This window comes from Sceloporus undulatus, chromosome 6 (genome assembly GCF_019175285.1).
Source record: "Sceloporus undulatus isolate JIND9_A2432 ecotype Alabama chromosome 6, SceUnd_v1.1, whole genome shotgun sequence".
Lineage (NCBI taxonomy): Eukaryota > Metazoa > Chordata > Lepidosauria > Squamata > Phrynosomatidae > Sceloporus > Sceloporus undulatus.
In genome coordinates this window covers 54818388-54838905 of record NC_056527.1, presented here as the reverse complement: position 1 = coordinate 54838905, position 20518 = coordinate 54818388, and the positions used below count along the sequence as shown (strand labels likewise).

Below are 20518 nucleotides of genomic sequence, written 5' to 3'. Positions count from 1 at the left end.
GCGAAAGTCACACTCTCTCAGCCCCAGAGGATGGCAAGTGGCCCACCCCCTTGCCAAGAAACTCCTATGATAGCATGGTTTAATGGTTTGAATGTGGGTCACTGGGAGACCAGAGTTCAAATTCCGGGGTGGCCATGTAAACCCACTGGGTGACCTTGGGCAAGTCACACTCTCTCAGCCTCCTCAGGGGAAGGCCATGGCAAACCCCCTCTGAAGAAACCTTGCCAAGCAAACCCCAGTATAAGGTCGCCATAAGTCCTGGCTTGGCAATGCAAGCCCTTTGGCTGACCTTGGGCAGGTCACACTCTCTCAGCCTCCTCAGGGGAAGGCCATGGCAAACCCTTTGAGGCCAAATGATAACTTGAAGACACAAAAAGTTGTTGCTGTTGTGTTCTTCCAAGTCGTTTCTGAGTCATTTATGGCTATATTAACAGGGTTTTCTTGGCAAGACTAATAAACAAGCCTTTCCAAACTGCTGTTACGCACTTTGCGTAAAGTGGCTTCCCAGCGTGGAGGCGCTGTCGTCGTCTCCAAAAGGCGGAGGAGTTACGCTCCTGGCGTAGTGGGGAGGGACCTCTGGGCTGTAACTTTAACCTTTGCTTGGGAGAGAGGCCACACTGGGGAAGGAGCAATATACTGTACTTCTCAGGGGCAGAGAAGAAGATGGCGAGTGAGCCTGACACCACCGAAGTGAGGGAGCAGCACAGGCTGGACCAGGCAGCCTTGGAGAGATACCTGAGCCAGCACCTGCCTGGCTTCCCCCAGCAGCCCCAGCAAGGGCTGACCCTCAGGCAGTACAGGTAAGAGAGGAGTCCAAGGAGGACCTTCAGGACAAAAAGGAGGACAGGACACCAGTGGCATCCCTAGGGATGGTGGGGTAACTCATGATCTCCCCCCTCCACACACACACAATTGATGTCTTCCTCCTCTTCCCATTTCACATCATACAGAATCCTTAGTAATGCTTTTTTTTGCACTAGATATAGCTGTGTTATTCAGTAGACTCAGTATGTTCGATCTTGTAGCACCTTTGAGACTCACTGGAAGAAAGAAATAATTGGCAGCATGAGCTTTCCTAGGCTTCATCCTCCTTCCTCAGATGCATTTAGATGCAATAACAATAATACGTAGAGAGATCTTGTGGCACCTCTGAGACTCACTGAAAGAAAGAAGTTGGCAGCAGGAGCTTTCCTAGACTTCAGTCTACTTCCTCAGATGCATTTAGATGCAATAATAATAATACATAGAGAGATCTTGTGGCACCTCTGAGACTCACTGGAAGCAATAAATAATTGGCAGCAGGAGCTTTCCTAGACTTCAGTCTGCTTCCTCAGGTGCAATGCGTCTGAGGAAGCAGACTGAAGTCTATGAAAGCTTCAAGAAGCTGGCAGCATAAGCTTTCCCTAGGCTTTAGTTGATCTCCTCAGGTGCATTGCATCCTAGGAAGTAGATTGAAGTCTACTTCTTCTGTACAATGCACCCCATGCCCTCAGGTCCTCTGTGAAGAATCTATTGCAGGATGGCAAATGGCAAATCCTGTCTGAAGAAATCTTGCCAAGAAAACGCCATGATCGGTCGGAATCAACTTGAAAGCACACAGCAACAACTGTATTTGTTTTAGGGTCACCATAAGTCACAAATGGCTTAAGAGACACACAACAACAATAACAACAAGAGGGAAACCAATTTGAAGTTTCCACATTAAATCATTGTGATCGTGAAACCAATATATAAAAAATCATAGTCATTATGCTCTTTTACTGCCCAAGCTGGCTGTGGGCAATAGGGAGTGGAGTGCTAAACTGTTACCTTCAAAGGTAGATTGTTTTTAATTTGATTTTGAAGTTACACTCTCCACCTGTCATGGTTCAGAAGAGTTCAACTTCTGTTGTTCCCATTTTCTGCAGCTTCTTTTAAAATGTTCGAGTTTCTCTCTCCTCTTCCCATTCCCCTCACTTTGTACTCCACTCATAAGTGAACTATTGCAAAACCACCCACCTCTGAGTACAATATTTTTTGCCTAAGAAAACCCTATGAAATTCATGATGTTACCATAAGTCGACAGATGACTTGAAGGCACATATACAGGTAGAAAAATGGCTTGGACTGACTTGAGTGGCCCAAATAATAACTCTGCACTTCTCTTTCACCTCCTTTCATTGCTCACATTGAACTTTAATACGCTGTTGTGTAAGTTCTCCGAGGAGCGAAAAAGCTGGAGTCAAGGGAAGGGTGACGGTTACCCAGCTTGTTTTTTCTTTGGAAGGAAGTCTCTTGGAGCTTATCGGTGTTTTGCAATGTATGTATTATATGCCTATATTGTAGGCTGAATATAGATGGTAAGGCACACACACCTGAAAGCTGTTCTTGAATCCTTGTTCCCATCTCAGAACTATTGAGAAACATTCAGCAGCAACCTTAAGAAGGCTACAGTACCCCCAAATTGGTTGTGACTTTTTCTGACAGCATCCGCACTGCAGAAATAAATCAGTTTGGCACTGCTTTAACTGCCATGTCTCAATGCTATGGTATTCCGGGAACATTTAGCCTTCTTTGTCGGAGAATTTTGGTGCCACAACATATTACAAATCTCAGTATTCCATAGCACAGAACCATGGCAGTTAAAGTGGCATCAAACTGGATTGTTTCTACAGTGCAGATACAGTTCAGGTCTCATGCTAAATTGTTTTACGTTCCCTTCGAAGGTAACTAATTTAGAACTAAATTGTTTTTAATTTGATTTTAAGTTATAATCCTCTTAAGATTTACGGCAACCCTAAGGCAAACTTATCACAAGGTTTTCTTGCCAAGCTTTTGCTCAGCATGGATTTGCCAATGCCTTCATCTGTGACTGAGAGAGTGTGACTTGCTCAAGGTTTTGTTTTGTGCCTTTAAGTCAGTGCTTCTCAATTATTTTCTGTCATGCCCCCCCTAGGAAGAAGAAAACATTTCGCGCCCCCCGCGCAACTGTAAATAGTATCATTTGTCTATAAAATTGTTATAAGTACACCTCTGCATAACAGAGCCTCGCGCCCCCCTTTACGGAGCCTCGCGCCCCCCCCCTGGGGGGCCCGCCCCACTATTTGAGAAAGGCTGCTTTAAGTTGTTATTGACTTATAGTGAAACTGAGATGAACCTATCATGGAGTTTTCCTGGCAAGATTTGTTCAGAGGGAGTTTGCCATTGCCATCCTCTGAGGCTGAGAGAGTCCGACTTGCCCAAGGTTACCAAGTGAGTTTTCATGGCTGTCTGAGCAGGGATTTGAAACTTGATCTCCAAAGTCATAGTACAAAGCTCAAACCACTACACCATGCTGGCTTTTGCATTATGTATTGTAGTTGTCTGCTGTGGTTGCTATTGATTAATCAGCTTTGAAACAGTGTTACCAAAAATGAATATTCTGGTAATGATACTTTTTTGGTCTTGAGCAGCAGGAGTTACCTTGTGGGGTAGGAACTGTGGAACTAAATTATTTCCCAAGCCAAGCCATAAAACACATAAACACATTGTATTTTTCTTTCAAGCTGTTTCTGTCTCACAATGTAGAATGGGAGAAAGAAATCACCTTCTCTAGTCAGAAGATTAAACTCTTTAAATCCTGATGCTACATGCTTTGACTATCAATTACAGAGTTGGCATTCAGGCCCAAAGTACGTCAGTTTTATCAGCAAAGCAATCTGTTTGTGTAGGAGTTTAATTAGAGAATATTATAGATGATATTCTGGGAGAGCCAGCATGATGTACTGGTTTGAGCATTGGATATTAACTCTGGAGAAAAGGGTTCAGATCCCCACTTGGCCATGGAAATACATGGGTGACCTTGGCCAAGTCACATTCTCTCAGCTTCAGAGGAAGGCAAAGGCAAACCCCTCTGAATGAATCTTGCCAAGAAAACCCTGTGATAGTGTTGCCTTAGAGTAATCATAGGTCAGAAATGACTTGAAGGCACACAACTACTACTACTACTACTGCCTTAGATGGGCTGTTCTTCCATGTGCTCACCATTGTTAACCTTCATAAAGTGGAGTAGTCTATGGGAGGAAAATAGCTGAGGCTATAGACTTGAAGAGATAGTGGGCACTGCCTTAGAGGATTAAATGGAGGAATCCTTTTTGGAATAGCATGTAAAATGTGGTAAAATGTATTAGCCATGACTAGGGCTGCCATAATTGTCCACTTTTAGTCTCGATTTTGTCCTACATTTTGTCCCTGGTAAAAGTGGACAATTATGGCAACCCAAGCCATGACTGTGGTGTTAACTGCCTTCAAACTGTCTTTGACTTATGGTGGCCCTATGAAAGTGAGATCTCCAAGCTACTCTTTCAGTCTGCAAGCTAAACAGATAGGGTGATAAATACAGCCTTGCTTTAACCTTTTACCAACTTAATACTATTCTGTTTTTCCACTTTCTCTCCTGATTATTTTTATCTTGAGTACAGGTTATACACTAAGATAATCAAATGTTGTGGCACACCCATTTCTTTAAGAGCAGTCAGTGATTTATAGTGAACTATACTACCAAAGGCTTTGCTAAATCTATAAAGCCCAGGTTGATTTTTTTCTGAAATTCTCTGAATGTGAAATGAGGAAAAAAATGTGTGTACATATTTTTTTTCTTTTTATTCAGAAACAGTTGTTTTTGTCAAATTGATTATAATAAGTATAAAAAATTGAGAATGTAAATAAGATTAAGATGTGAAATGAGCAAATTGAAATAAAAATATATAAAAAAGAAAAAGAAAAAAAAAAGAAATTCTCTGGTGCTCTTCATTATCTAACATACATATATGATTCCTAGTGCCTCTTCCTTTTCTGAACTCTGCTTGGACAAAACTTAATGTTTTGAAATCAGGTAGTTTTTAGTACTAAAGTTGAGAAAATGGCATATTACTTATTACAATGTAATACGATGTAATCATTCGTATATTTTACAGTAATATAATACAATAGTTATTGACATCTTAATGCCAGATATGCTAATCTTAGAATGAAGGAAAATACTTTTGGTGATTTTAAAAAATAAGAAAATAGGGAATGGAAAGAAAGAATTTGTTGGATATTTACTTTGAGAGAATATTATGTACCTTTTAAAGGAAGAATAGAAGTCTTCTTTGTTCTTTATTCTTAATCTTCTATGGTTTATCTTTCAGTCTTTTCTCATTTCTTTTTTTTTTTCTTTTTGCATATTTGTAGAATTTTGGTGTATTTGAAACATATGGGATGTGTTTGTGATGAACAAATTGTTGGCTTCACATAATTCAGTCCATCACTCTCCTGCTTCATTGCTTGACCTAAGGCCAAATTCTCCTACAATCTTTGGTTCTGCTCTGTTTTCTACTTTTGTGTTCCAGTTGTTTTCTTCTAGAGTTCAGCACAGAATCTTTCAATTTTTTCTTCTTCTGCCTCTGTAGTTAGAGCACCAACTTGGATTATGTTTATATGAATGAGTTTTCCCTGAAGTCTTATTGACATTATTCAGTCAGACATTGTATTATATCCCCTCACTTTATAGTAAGAAAAAGGGCTGGGACTTTGACTGAGGGGAATGAAAAAAAATCTATACTTCTTTTACTTTGGAGGAGAAGTAGAATTTTTAATTTTTAATTTTTTAATCTTTTAGAAGTACAAATGAATCCCTCCACCCTCTTTTATTCTTTTTCTTTAGTATTAAAATGGGATTAGACCCAGGAAAAATTCTGAATAACTCTGAAATAATTTGCGATAAGAGGATAAAAAAAATATATGGGATTTACAGTTTGGAAATAGAAGAGATATATAAAGGAAATCTGGAAACTTGACTAAGACAAGGTGAACTTATCTGATTTAGGAAGATTCATAAAAGAATATTATGAAAATTCTATAATATCTTTTTATGTTTGTTGTAAATGTATTTTATGTACGTCATATATGTTAATTAGATTTGTAGACTTTTATGTCAAGTAATGTTATGTAGACTTAGTTGTCTGTATACTTGTGTTTTAATGGGAAAGAAAAAGAAAAAAGTTTTGGTTTTTGACGGAATTCCTTTAAAGGCTGGCCTTTCAATATCAACCTTCAGCTCCTGTCACTTACTTTGCCCCTCTTAATTCCTTCCTGAGTTGCGTACTTGGGCCTTAAGGTGATACCTGCCCCCCCGCCCCCCATATAAACCAGTGGTTGTATACTTTTGGTGGATTCACTGTAATAAACATAGTCAGATTCTCCATCAGCCTAATAGGCACAGACAGAGGCAGTGGTTAAAATAAAAATAAAAAAAATAAGTGGAAGTTTATTAAAACACATATGAATAATTAAAATCTTGAACTAGTTAAATCTTCACAGCTCTCCCAAACCATAGTCATCTCTTTCCTCTGGCAGACAGTCTCAATTACAGCTCTTCCCTGTTTCTATATCATCATTTTCCTTATGTCAGAGTCAAGCTTCAATTTTTGTGTAATTTATTCCCTGCAGACTCCTCTTCATACAGCTTTCCCTGAGCTGGCTGGCTGGTTGGCTGGGTCACAACTGGTTGCAATGTTGCAAATGATTTTACTGGTTATGGGAAATGTGCTGCATGAAAACATGTAGAAACATGCTCAGAAGACCTTTTCACAACTTGAAGAAACCATCTGGATTCTTAAAATACCTTATATTTTTTTACTTGTTGCCTCCATGGCTTCACAAAAGTAGCAGGTCTCCAGAAAAGTGCAGTACAGTACGTGATTTTCTGTACCTAAAAATGATGTAACGCAATCGCACCAGGTACCAGTGGCATCACTAGGGGTGTGTGGACCCTAAGGGAGGTATCACAAGTGCTCCTCAAATACCTACCTTTTGGCAGAAACGGGCTGTGGCATTCATCTGCTTCCCTTTAAAATGCTTTAGGAGATGGTGGGAATGGGGTGAAGCTCGGCAGGAGCAGAAAGGGGAGGCTCCAAAAGTTTTTAAATTCTGTGCAGGCAGCAGGGTTTTGAGCCACTTTTTCCTGCCCGTCTGTTCCAGCCCTTGGACTACTATACAGCATTTGCTTCATTCCCCTAGGCAGCAAGATGTCATAAACTCAGGGTGACCAGGTGTCTTCCTTTTCCAGGACGTGTCCTCCATTTCAACCGTGCCTTGAGATAGTACATGACTTAGCCCCTATCTGGAGAGTTTCTAATGTCTTAAAGAGATTGCTGTTTTCTTGGGGTTCGGTTTTGATTACATTATTTTCATCAGTTTGAAATTAGAGTTTGCCTTGTAGATAATAGCATTTTTACTGATTATTTGCTATTTCAGAATCTATCAGTTAATAAAGAATATTTTTGAAATAGTCTGAAGTGAAATAAAATGGGATTTAAACGTATGCATTTCTCTCTGGTTCATATTAGCTGTTATCACTAATCTGTATCTTTACTCATTTAGCTCCGGACAGTCAAACCCAACCTTTTACTTGAAGAAAGGCTCAAGAACCTATGTGCTTCGGAAGAAACCTCATGGTCCTCTCCTTCCTCAAGCCCACAGGGTATGTTAAAATGAGTAGTTACACTCCCTTAAGGATGAATGATTTCGTATTTGCAAATGCTGATGCAGTTAGTATTAGCATTCATAATTTGGACAGATTAGGGCAGGGGTTCCCAACCTTTTTGACTCTTATTTCTATGGCGGAGACCCTAAGAGGCCTACCCTATGTTTTACAAGTTAATGGTGTTTAGGAGTATATATAAAAATACAGTCACCCCTCCTAACATACGGGGGATCCGTTCTAGACCCCCCCTCCATGAGTTAGAAGACTCACAGATAGTCAAGCCCCATTGAAATTAATGGGGCGTGCTCCTGCACAAGAGCATAGGGCGTGCACCATGAGAGTGCACCCCATTCACCTCAGTGGTGGGTTGCCCCTCCACAGATCATCAAATCCACCATTTTCAAGTCAGCGGACTTGGTGGAGCTAACGTATATCTCATTCTTTAATTTCCTTCAGTTTTTATTTCTTTCATTTTCTGGGCTGCAGAGCACTTGGGAAATACATGTGGCGCCCTAAGGGCTCCTCAGAGCACAGGTTGGGAACCGCTGGATTAGAATAAGAGAAACTATTCCCCCTAGATTTTGTTAGACTACAACACCCGATGGTGTCACTGGGGGGGGGGGGGCTGACATTCCAGAAAAGGGGTAACATTAGTTGGATCCTTCTTCCCCTTAGCTGCAGGAGGGGCAAATAGTCACCCTTCCCAGCTGCACCATCATGGGGTTTTATGCCTGGGGAAGAAACTTGGTGATAGAGGAGAAGGAAGGGTGACACACCCTCCTTCTGTCTCCAGCTAATGCCTCACTTGCCCAGCCACCCTGGGCAGATGGCCGAGTGAGGGGGTGAAGCAGCGACTGGGGAGAGGAAGCAAGGGAAGGGAGCAACTGGTGTAGGAGGCAGCCAGGGGAGGGGGCAGTTGGCTGGGAAGGGGGGTGCAGGTGAACAAGTTAGCAGGAGGGGCAGGGCAGCCTCTCCGCCCCACATCAGCCCTCCACACTGGGTGTCACCATAGGTAGTGATGCTCCTGACAACACCCAGCATATTTGACATTGGTGATAGTAGTATGATAGGCGGCCGAGTCCAGTTAACATTAGGAGGACCACAAATCCCAGAAGCACCTTTAGCATCTCAGGGTAGGTGCTAAAGATTGTGATAAAGACATTGTGTCCTGTGATTTCACTGGTGCTCACTCTCAGGAAACTGGGCATAGGATTGCAACTTTAACACTGTAATCATAAACACTTTGTCTGGAGAAATAGCTTACCATTAAGCAAAACAAGGCACATGCTTCAGGCACAAGCATTCCCGTTCCTCCTGAATATCCGAGCATTCTGTTTTCTTAGTACTATCTGTCATATGTGCTCTCATGTGTACTGCCTGTCATGTGTTTGCTTCCTTCCAGTATTATGTTTCTCTATTGCTAATATAGTTGGTTTCTGTGCATGAAATGGGTACCATTTTGTTATTTCCCTTAAGCAGCAAATTGTCCAATATCAACCTTGGTATACTAAACTTAGTATAACATATATAATGGGGTGGGCAACTTTGGTATGCATGCAGGCCAATTAGGCCCCTTTTAACCTCCCCACAACATAAATGTAAATGTAAATTGGGGGATTTCTTCCCAAAATGTGAAGTAACTGGATGCTCACCTATAGTTATTAATCCCTCACTCCACCCCATATTCTTGGTAAAGAAGACTTACTGTAGTTCCTTGCAGTAAATGATAATAACCATTCCTGGAGGTTGGCTACTCTCCATGTTTTTCCAAAAATACATTTTTCTAGTGCTGGGGATGTAGGGAAGGGTGTCTGCATGCAAGATATACGTTGCCGTCATCACGTGATTTATAGGATGGAACTGTATTATGTAAGAATCAAGCATGTAGCTGAATTATTCAGTTCTACTGATCTGAAAGGGTTGGGCACATAATTTTCTGTGAACACATCTTCAGTCATTTATGTCTTTACAACTTACTCCTGTTATATCCTGTTTAGATTGACAGAGAATATCGAATTCAAAAAGCCTTGCTTGCTGCTGGATTTCCTGTTCCTGAGCCCCTCTTATACTGTAATGATGCTTCTGTGATTGGAACAGAATTTTATGTGATGCAACACGTGCAGGTTAGTACTTTGCTTTCAGTTCCACTGATTGTATACAATTTTTAAAACAAGGATGAGATAGTCTTGGAATCCCTCCACCTCCCATCAGCCCCAGCTGGCATGGGAAATCATTGAGGATGACAGGAGTTATCCTGAACATCTGTAAGAGCAAGGTTTACCCAGCTGTTCCTATCCCATTTTCAAGGAGCCTTGGTGGCACAGTGGTTAAATGCTGGTACTGTAGCCACAAGATTGTAAATTCAATCCCAGGGCACCAAAGTTGACTGAGGGGCGGCCTGCAGCCAACCTTCTCTGTGCCGGATCGGGGCTGCAGAAATCACACGCTGCACCCCCAATCTTGCCTTTCCGCAGTGCAAAAAGGAGCCCCAAAAAGAGGCTCCTTTCTGTGCGTTGGAAAGAGTGCTGTAGCTGCCAGCACTGCGGCTTTTCAGCGCTTCTTTGACGCTGCATCATCTAGCTGTGATGCCGTCCGCTGTGGTGTGTCACATGACATCACACTGACCTGGGGGTAGAGTTGGGGTGTATGTCGTATGGACGCCATGCTCCGACTCCACCCCCAGGCTGGCCTTAATGGCTGGTCTGTACAGCCCCTGAGCTTTCCATCCTTTCATAGGTCGGTAAAATGAGCACCCAGCTTGTTGGGGGCAACTGGCTTACAGACTATAAACCACTTAGAGAGTGCTGAGTTCACTATTTTAATTTTTTTAAAAATATCTTTCATGTTGCTATTTTGTGGATTGTTTTGTTTTTTAAATCAAAGTTGGTTTGAGATTTTACCTTGTGATGTACACAGTCGGCCCTCAGTATCTGTGGACTTGCCATCTACGGATTCAAGCATCTGCGGATGGCAAGCCGACATAGTTCCCAATAGTGACATGGCACTGCCACAGGACAACAGAGGCTGTCCATAATAGTGGCTTGGCAGTGTGCACACACTGCCATTGATACATTTAGGTTGTGTGTATGATATTGTAATTTGAAGGTATAATTACATACAGTGATATATGGGGATTATGGTTTATGAGTAACATTAATGCAACCCCCTCCCCCCATTACTAAGTATTCTGTATGGTGTGAAATGGGAGGAGGTAAATGGGGGATGGCACCCTGAATTACTGCACTAAGTGACACCACTGCTTTGAATAAGTAAACAAAGACATTTTGAACTTTCTAGAGATGAAAGTAACCTTCCAAAATGAATTTAGGGGCAACTTTTTCTTTTCCAGCTGCTGCTTTACATTTTCATGACCAAACCATTTTTAACATTCTAGGGGTAGTTAGTGAGGCCAGTTTATCTGTTGTTGTTGTGTGTCTCCAATTCATTTTTGACATGATGACCCAAAGGCTAAGACCTTATCATAGGGTTTTCCTGGCAAGTTTCTTTAGAGGGGGTTGCCCATTGCCGTCCTCTAAGACTGAGAGAGTGTGACTTGCCCAAGGTCACCCAGTGGGTTTTTATGCTAGGGCGGGGATTCGAATGCTGGTTTGCAAAATCCTAGTCCAGTGCTCAAACTATTACATCATACTGGCTCTCTCCAGCTTGTCTCCTCTCTCCTTTTCTCTCTGTTTTATTGTCTGTGCATACAGACAACTACTGTTTATCTTGCCTACTGTAGGCAAGCAGACATGACTACTTTAGGATTGGCTAGGTTAGAATCCCACTCTTTCTTAGCTCAGGCTTTTATTGCATTGTGTGCTGCACACCTGCTGTTGCAACCCATCACTGAAAGTCTATGTTTCTTCAGCTCTTCTTCACAGAACTCACAGTGCTGATATTGCTAAAAAAAATAAAATAAACAAACACTTCCATCTAGATAGGAAGAAAAGGGGGCTGTGTGGTCTTAAAAAGACTTTGTAAAAAGGAGCTTCTTTGTCAGAGGCGTTACTAAGATATTCCTATAATTTTTTGTACAGCATTTTAAAAATTCTTTTGCAAACCTACCTGAGAAAGACAATCAACCACTGAAGGGGAAAGGGTATACATTTTAAAAATAAATATATAGTGCCAATGTGGAAAGTGAGTTATTGTTGGTATTTCCCAAATATCTTTGCAGCATGGCAAGCCAAGTTTGAAGTTTTAAAATATAGAGAAATAAGTAACTGAATTCAAAATGAATATTGTCATATTCAATTATTATCATTTTTGTCAAGTTTTAATTTTTCCACTTGCTTCTCCACCTTCTAATGCCTGAATCACAATGTCCATAGGGTCGCATTTTTCGGGACATGACACTTCCTGAAGTAAGCCCAGCAGAGCGGTCCGCCTTGTATGTTGCTCTCATAGAAACCTTAGCCCGGCTGCACTCATTCAATGTGAATTCACTTGGGCTTCAAGGCTATGGACGAGGAGCTGGCTTCTGTAAGAGACAGGTAAATGCCTAAACTATCCACCTTATCTTATCTTATCTTATCTTATTTATTTCATTTATATTTTCTCCCCAGAGGGAGCCAAGGCGGCTCACAGATATGATATGACATATGATACTTTATGCCAGTGTTTTGTATGCAGATGGTCTCCTTGCCACTTGCAGAAAGAATTAATTTATTTTGCATTTCAGACTATTTGTTTTTTCCCCCATTTTATATAATTAAAACACGAATAACAAATAATGACACATAACAACAAACCAACAAGCATTTTACAAATAGACATTACGTACATATACCTATACATATTATGCATATTATCAGTAATTCTCTAAAGCTAAACACTTTCATTGCTTCCAGGAAGCCAATTGGTATCCCTCTTTTTAAGTTTATAGCAAATACTACCAAGAAAAAAGAAAAAACTGTATTAGTACATATATCCTTTACATTATCCGTATGGGGAAAAGGAAATAAGAGTAAAGGGAAAATTCATATAAAATTATAAAAATATATTTTCCTTTCAGTTATATCCATTCAATCGTTTAAGCCAGAAAAAAGGAAAAAGATCCTATACTTTAATCTCTTCATTGAATATTATTATATATATGCTATATTTTGTCTAACTCCTTAACTACACTGCTTTCATTCCATCATATATATTTAGACAATTCCATTCTTCCTTAATCATATCAACATTTTTATTTCTCAGGCTGGCGGTAAGTATATCTAGACTTTTAGCCTCCCTGATTTTGACCAACCATGCCTCAGCTGTTGGAGTTTGCGGGTTTCTCCAAAATTGGGCATACAAAATTCTGGCCATGGTGGTCTTTTTGCCTTTTTGTTTTCCAAAATTCCAGTCATTTTTAACAAAAACACAGACTATTTGGTTTTTAAAGAAGAAAGTTAGTTTTCTTGATAATATGAAACGCTAAAACACATGTTAGTTCCAGTCTCTTTCTTTTTTCTTTTCTTCCTTTGAAGAATCCCTAAAGAAATAGATGTTCAGTGTTGACATTCTGTGGCATTGTTACTTATACAGTTATAAACCCAGATTTTAGTGTCTCCAGATTTCAGTTACTTGCCATGTTCTGTTCTTCTATTAAGAAACAAGGGAGGGGATTGAAAGAAGTCCCCAACAAAAAAATATACTGATTATTTCCAATGGAGTACTTTCACCTGCATATAATGTAATTTATTAGGACAAATCATGTCCCATGCTTTTTTGGAGGGTTGGCAAATTATGGTGCATTGAACCAGAATTGACCTGGTCCAACTTCATTGTATCCATGAGTGTGTGAGAATTCTCAGTGGTCTCAGGAAATACAAATAACATTTCCATTTGGAATTGGTTTTTAGGTATCTGGTTGGAGAAGACAGTATGAAGCAGCTGCTCATGTTGAGATTCCTGCAATGAATCAGTTGGCTGAATGGTTAATGAACAACCTGCCACCCGGTGATAATGAAGAAAAGCTAGTCCATGGAGACTTTAGACTAGACAATATCATCTTTCATCCAAGAGAGGTATCTGTCAGGTGGCTTCAGTTATGCTTGTAGCATTCTCAATACTGTGAAGTTGAAAGCTTTCATGGCCGGCGTCCTTAGTTTTTTGTGGGTTTTTCAGGCTATGTGGCCATGTTCCAGAAGAGTTTATTCTTGACATTTTGCCAGCATCTGTGGCTGGCATCTTCAGAGAATTCTCAAAACTAATTTGTACATGTGAGAGGCCACTGGCTTTCCAGTGGTCCAGACACTGGCAGTAGTTAGGAATTGTGGGAATTGTAGTCAAAATGGAGGGGCAAACGTTCCCTACCATTGGAATAGACAACATAAATACAATTTGGACTGAATTTGCAATCCTAATTTCAGTATAGTTGGTAGTTTGTCACTAATTTGGAAGTGAATGAGGAAATGACTGTGCTAAGGACAAGGAATGGAGAGGGTAGAGAGACCTTGCAAGTGCGGGCTTCTTCATGCACTGTGCAAACATGATGTGGCACACATTTTGTTGTGGTACTAAAAGCTAATCTAGGCCTGTTACAGACTGCCAAAATAAAGCTGCTTCGGGTCTCTTTGGAGGTATGCTGTTTAAATGATGCATGCATCCGAAGAATCCAGAAGCTGCACCAAAGCTGCACTCCAGTGCTTAGGACTGGAGTGTGGCTTTGGCGCTACCTCTGGACTCTTAGGACCCATGCATCATTTAAATAGCATACCTCCAAAGAGACCCAAAGCAGCTTTATTTTGGCAGTCTGTAACAGGCCTAGTTATTTGATAGGTACCAGCATTAATTAGATTTTATGCAGTGTTAACTGCTAGATGGTTACTGACAAATTGCTACTTTAGCTAGCTGTGAAATGGGCTTATAAAACTTATAAACTTCCTTATAAACTTTTGCTGGACAGGTACATGGAATGTTATTGTAGGTCATCTTGGGTCCCAATTTATGAGAATGATGCTGTGTAAATTATTCTTTTGTGCTGTTATTGACTTATGGTGTCCCCAGGATTAACCTACCACAGGGTTTTCCTGGCAGGGTTCGTTCAGAGGAGTTTGCCTTTGCTTTCATCTGAAGCAAATGTGATTTGCCCCTGGTCACCTAGTGAATTTCCATGGCTGAGCGGGGATTTCGACCCAGGTCTCCATTGTCCAATGTTCAAACTGCTACACCACACTGTCCCTCATAATCCAACCTTAGCTGATACATTTAGATCTCAACTCTAACATGATGCTCAACACAAGCCAACTTCCTACCTCTGATTTGAATTTGGACACAGGAGATGTGTGGGTCTGGTTTATTTCACGTAGCTGTGCCACTAACACGGATTATTGCAGACCAGAAATATTTATTTATTTATTTATTTATTTCTGGGATTTATATCCCACATTTCTCCCTGAAATGCAAAATGAAGCTGATTTTAAAAAAATCAGTGTAGACAAACACTCAGTGACAAAACTAGGGCTAAAGCAGTTTGTCAGTGAAATATTATGACAAGTAGGCATGGCTCTGTGGCTTTAATGGAAATGTAACCAATGCTAGCACACAGTTCAGGAGCTTTTTTATATTTCAGTTATCCTCAAAAATGGGAGGAAACCTCTGTTACCTTGAAAGAATCACTTTTTTTCTTTCTTTACAGATGGTGTCAATAAATATGGATGTGATGGTGTATATATGCAAATATATGTGCTTGAAATGTTATCATTATAGTCACTTCTTCAAGGTCTTTATGCCTGTATTTTTCCATTTGTAGGCTCGTGTTGTGGCTGTGCTAGACTGGGAACTTTCAACTGTGGGGCATCCTTTGGCAGACTTGGCTTATGTGGTTTCTTTCTCCTTTTCTCCCAGACCTCTAATCCATATAGCATCTAACATATTCAAGAATGCAGGAAATGTTGCAGGTACTGTATGTACCCTTCTTTCTAGCCAATGCTTTCGCTTTCAAAAACTGTTATGTTTATGTTTTAAGCAATAATTTGTGCAAATAGGGGATTGCCATTTCCTTACCACAAGTTGGCAAGTACTGTGTGAACTGATACGTGTTTAAAATAAGCTAGATACAGCATATCCAGAAGTTATATCTGCAGCAGCACCAGCACCTAATTTCCCAGAACCATTTAGCTAATTTTATTCTAGAAACAGTTTCTATAGAAATGTTAGATGTGGTGTGTATGTATAATTTTTCCTTAAAAGGAATTTTCCATTAAAAGGAAAGGAACATAAAAACAAAAACAGAAACTGTTCAGAACGTGTTTTTACATTTCATTTGTAAACACATTTATTAGGAAACAAGATCTACTGAACATTGTAAAAAAAAAGGGGGGGGAATGAGAGTAGGGTCACCATTGCCCTTTCTGTGAAGTCAGATTTTTGCCTGTTCCACCAGCCAATCCATCAGATTGAAGCATTTTTATCACATTAGGAACTTGTGCCTGAATTTTCTTTACCCTCTTCGTCACCCTTTTCTCTTGTGCCTTTTAAAAGATTGCAAGGGCAGAATTTGTCTTTTCTTTTTCTTCTTTGTTGGTATACAGACTGCTCAGAGACCCTTCTGTCTGGAGGGTTGGGTTTTACATACTAAATAATAATGATAGTGGAAATTACTTTTTGGGTAAATGTACAGGATTGCACTGTTGATTTGTCAGTGCTTTAAAAAAACACATATTATTTATTTATTTATGGTATTTATACCCCTCCCTTCAGCCCTAAAGGCTATCAGAGAGGCTTACAATTATTTTTTTTAATTAGACGGTTCCCTGCCCTCAGACTTACAATCTAAAAGACATGACACAAAAGGAGAAGGGAATGGTGTTGGGAAAGAGGATGAGGTCCACTGGTTCTTCTCTCCCTCTGAGGCCTGGACCAAGGCAGAAGGACTGGAGAGAGGGCTCTTCTTCTTCAGGCTAGCCCTGATGGAGCTGGGCCTGCCTGTTCACTCCCTCGCAGACCGAAGGATGACGTTATCATGGAGAGAGGGCTCTATATATTCAGGCTAGCCTTGGTGGAGCTGGGTTATGAGTTGGTTTAGTTTGTTCTCAGTGACCTGTTACAGACTGCCAAAATAAAGCTGCTTTGGGTCTCTTTGGAGATATGCTATTTAAATGATGCATGGGTCCTAAGAGTCTGGAAGCTGCACCAAAGCTGCACTCCAGTGCTTAGGAATGGAGTGTGGCTTTGGCGCGATCTCCAGACTCGTAGGACCCATGCATCATTTAAACAGCATACCTCCAAAGAGACCCGAAGCAGCTTTATTTCGGCAGTCCGTAACAGGCCAATGAGCCCCAGTTACGTTGAGTCATATCCAATGAAATCTGAATGCAAAGATGCTTGCACATGAACATTGATAAATGAGGAATTTTTTGATTATCTCTTCCTACTGATTCCCCCCCCCCCCAGCCTTTCCTGAAAAATGAGTCCCCCCCCAGAAAGGCCAGGGACCAAGTGGACTACAGTAGTGAGGAAGACCACATAACCTTCTTTTAGCAGATATCCTTGTGTAAATGCTATATTGACTGCACCAATCTGTTTGAAGAGAAGTCCTACTCAGAACCTGGAATAGTTCACTTCTGGAGGCCGTAATGCCCAGAATCCCCAGTGGCCATGATGGCAGAGGGATATCTAGTATATCTGAGTGTTATAATTTTTTTTAATAAAGACCTGTGAAAACTGTATACCAAAGCCAAGTATTGACATTATTCTGTGTGGTTTTTCTAGGAATTCCTTCATTTGAAGAACTGAGCATGGTTTACTCTCACTGCAGGGATATTAGCTCTGCTCTGCCTGACCTGAATTTCTTTCTTGCACTTTCATATTTTAAATTAGCAGCAATAAGCCAGGTAATATCCACTGTCATGAATACATGATATTTTGTTTTAGTTTCATATGGAAATGCTAACAATCTTGTTCCTCAGTTTAATGGTACTGAAGCAATGTGTAAGAAATAGTAAAGATAATGATGAGCTACTTTAGCTAGCAACAATTCCTCAAATTTGATACTTTGCCAATTATTTCAGTGGAAGATTTGTTTGTTTGGGTTGTACTATACTATAGCAGTTGCATGCTGCTAAAGGAGAATTCAGATACCTGCCATCATTATAGTATTTAGACAGATTTGCTGTCTAGGGCCCTTTCACACTACACAATTAAAGCACTGATTCCACTTTAACTGCCATGGTAGCATTTGGAATTTTCAGCTAGAATGCTCAAACTCTAATGCTTCACCAAACTACAGGCCACAGCAGGTAAAATGGAATCGCATTGCTGTAACTGTGTAATGTGAGAAGAACATATATGTTCTGAATTCCAGAGGCAGGAGGAAGTGATGGAATGTCATTTCTTTCTTTAGCCACTGTTTACATTTGTCTTTCATGTTTTTAAAAAAGCACAACCAAATCAATCTATTTGAACTGTTAGTTTCATAACTCAAGATTTAATATATTTGTTCTTTAGGGCGTGTATGCCAGATATCTCCTTGGAAATTCTTCTGCTGAAAGCAGCGTTGAATTTGGTAAGATGGTAAAACCCTTAGCAGAAGCTGGATTGCAGTTAACAAAAAAGTAAGCACAATTTCTTGGAAAGTTTTAAACATGTACAGTCCACCCATCCCAACCACAGGCTTGTCATCTGTGGATTTGAGCATCTGTGGATGACCCTGCCCTATTCACCCCAATGGCAGTGTGTGCATGTGGCCACATGCACAGTGTGCTGCCATTAAAACCAACAGGACTTGAGGTCCCATGGTTTTTAGTATCCATGGGAAGGGGGCGGTATACGAAGGGCCAACTGTACTTAGTCCATGCCAAAGTAACTGAGATTGCAGTATGTGCTGGGTGTGAGTATATGAGCAACTGAGCAAGTACATTTCATTCAGCTATGTACTCAAATGCCTGGAATAGGAATTCATGAAATTCTAAACATGTCTTCTGCAATGGGCTCTGATTCTTGGATCTTGGGATTAAAGTGAAAAGTAAATCATGAAGGTTGAAAGTCTGCCCCATCCTAGTCCATTTCACATGAATAAATTACATGTTTTCCAGCCCAAAGAGAAAGGTGTAATTTCTATTTGCAAAACTTTTAGGCCATCAGGACCAGTGGTAGGCTTACAAGGCTGACTAAAATCATTCTGCTGACTGAAGCAAAGGGGGAAAAAACCCTTCCATTCCATCTACAGAAGCTTACTGAGTAGACTGTTAAATTTTATTTCAACCCTGGCAATGAGGCAATATCCTCCAGTGCACCTGATGGTGGCAGGATAACTTAGGGAACAGAGAGCAGGCTGAGCAACATGCACAGTTCTGTCCTCCAAAACCTCACTGCTGTTTTCCATTTGTCAGCATTTGTGGTTAAGGTACTACTGCTGCCTAATGACTGGTCCTTCAAATGTACTAATTACAGCTTCAGCGTCATAACTCTTGAGCAAGCTGATTAAAAGGCCAGAAATATTCAATTCCTTAATAGAAGAAACACAGTCTCATTCCATGTAACTGATTTCATCCTTAACAAGCAGTTAATTGGGAAGGTTGTTTTTTTTTAATTTAAAATTTACATATTTGTTGAAGTGGTTTTATTCTTGCCTCATTTTCATTTCCCCCCAGGACATCCCTTACCACTGGCACTCCATATTATAGCACAAGAGAAGGGTTTCAGCAATCTAAGGAGGGCGTGGAAGTGCTTCAGAAGGTGAAGGAATTCATGAAAAAGTATGTTTTTCCAGCAGAAAAGGTGAGATGTACTATGAAGGTTGATGCAAAGAGACTAAACTTGAGGTCCTTCCATAACTTTATGAACAGGAATGTATTTTGCTTTTGCTTTGTTTTATAAAAATGAGTACTAAAGTGAACCAAGTTACCTCACGCTGTGTGGTACTGAATTGTGACTCCAAATATGAGACACAAAAATACCTTCCCTTTGGGTGGTGGTATTTTTATCATACATCAAATGAGAATAGAGAAACTGATGAGGAAACACAACCTCCAAATGGTCTACAAACCGAACAAGAAAATCCACTCAGCCGTTTCACGGCCGCAGGAGTTTACCAGATACCATGCAACTATGAACAAGTCTACATAAGGACCACCAAACACAGTGTTTAAACACAACCAAGGAATGCTAGAGCTACTGAGGGGCTTGGCAGAGGCCCCAATCTGGTTTTTTGAGGGCACAAAAAGGAGCCGAAAAAGTGGATTCTTTTTGCACCCTCGAAAGGGCACAATAGTCGTGGTGGTGTGGTTATATGGTGCTCCTTTGGTGCTGAGTTATCTGGACACAGTGCCGTAGGTGTGCCATGACGCCATGCACTGTCTGTTGCAGCGTGTGGCATCAGGGTGCCTTGGGGGTGGTGGAGTCTGGCATGTGTCATGAGGACACTATGCCCCGGCTCTGCCCCAAAGCCGGCCTTTCAGGCCAGTCTGTAAAGGGCCTGAGTCAGCCAGAAAAATCAGCAGTAGCTGAATACATTATAAAACATCCTGAGCATAAAATGCTGCTTGAAAACACTGAAATTCTGGACCATGCAATGAAGCAAAATAAGCATGGTGCTGTAATTTTTGCTCTTTATGCTATTTGCTATTCTGTAGAGCTTAAGATATTTCAGTTTGCAGTTACTGTTGTTTATGGCTTTCCCCCTTCAGTTACTTACAATTTCTTACCACATTTGAGGAAAATAGGATGAAGTGATTATCTGTGTATACACAGAAATACTATGTACTGATCCAAATATATAACTGTATTGTATTTTCAACTGATGTCATTTATTTTCTTAGGAAATGGTAGAGTATTATGCCAAAAATAAAAATTCACCTGATGTATGGAAAAAGCCTGCTGTGCTTGAGAGACTGAAGGTACTCATGTTTCCATTTTGCATAGTATAATAGCAAGACTTATTGGCGCAGTTGTATGCAAATATTACTCGAAGAATAAATTTTGAAAAGAAAAGTGCAATATATTTGCCTGATCTACAGATGAAACAAAATGGCAAATGTGAAAGACATTTTTCCTAGTTATTTCAGCAGCAGATAAGATAAGGCTACGTTCCTCTCCATTTCACTG

General features: G+C 40.5%; 1 protein-coding gene across 3 annotated transcripts in view; it reads left to right on the top strand.

Moving 5' to 3' along the window:
• The first annotated feature begins 562 nt into the window (after nt 1-562).
• Nucleotides 563-20518, top strand: part of ACAD11 (acyl-CoA dehydrogenase family member 11) — a 43872-nt gene continuing 23916 nt past the window's right edge. For 2 of the 3 annotated variants that reach the window (XM_042473501.1, XM_042473504.1), the window contains exons 1-10: nt 2082-2299; nt 7384-7483; nt 9484-9609; nt 11818-11979; nt 13333-13497; nt 15225-15372; nt 17186-17307; nt 17921-18027; nt 19066-19192; nt 20233-20310. In XM_042473501.1, the coding sequence (XP_042329435.1) occupies nt 2097-2299; nt 7384-7483; nt 9484-9609; nt 11818-11979; nt 13333-13497; nt 15225-15372; nt 17186-17307; nt 17921-18027; nt 19066-19192; nt 20233-20310 (1338 nt within the window). In that variant the 5' untranslated portion in view covers nt 2082-2096. Of the gene's footprint in view, nt 801-2081; nt 2300-7383; nt 7484-9483; nt 9610-11817; nt 11980-13332; nt 13498-15224; nt 15373-17185; nt 17308-17920; nt 18028-19065; nt 19193-20232; nt 20311-20518 lie in introns of those variants that run through there. The other variant, XM_042473503.1, reaches the window with a different exon arrangement.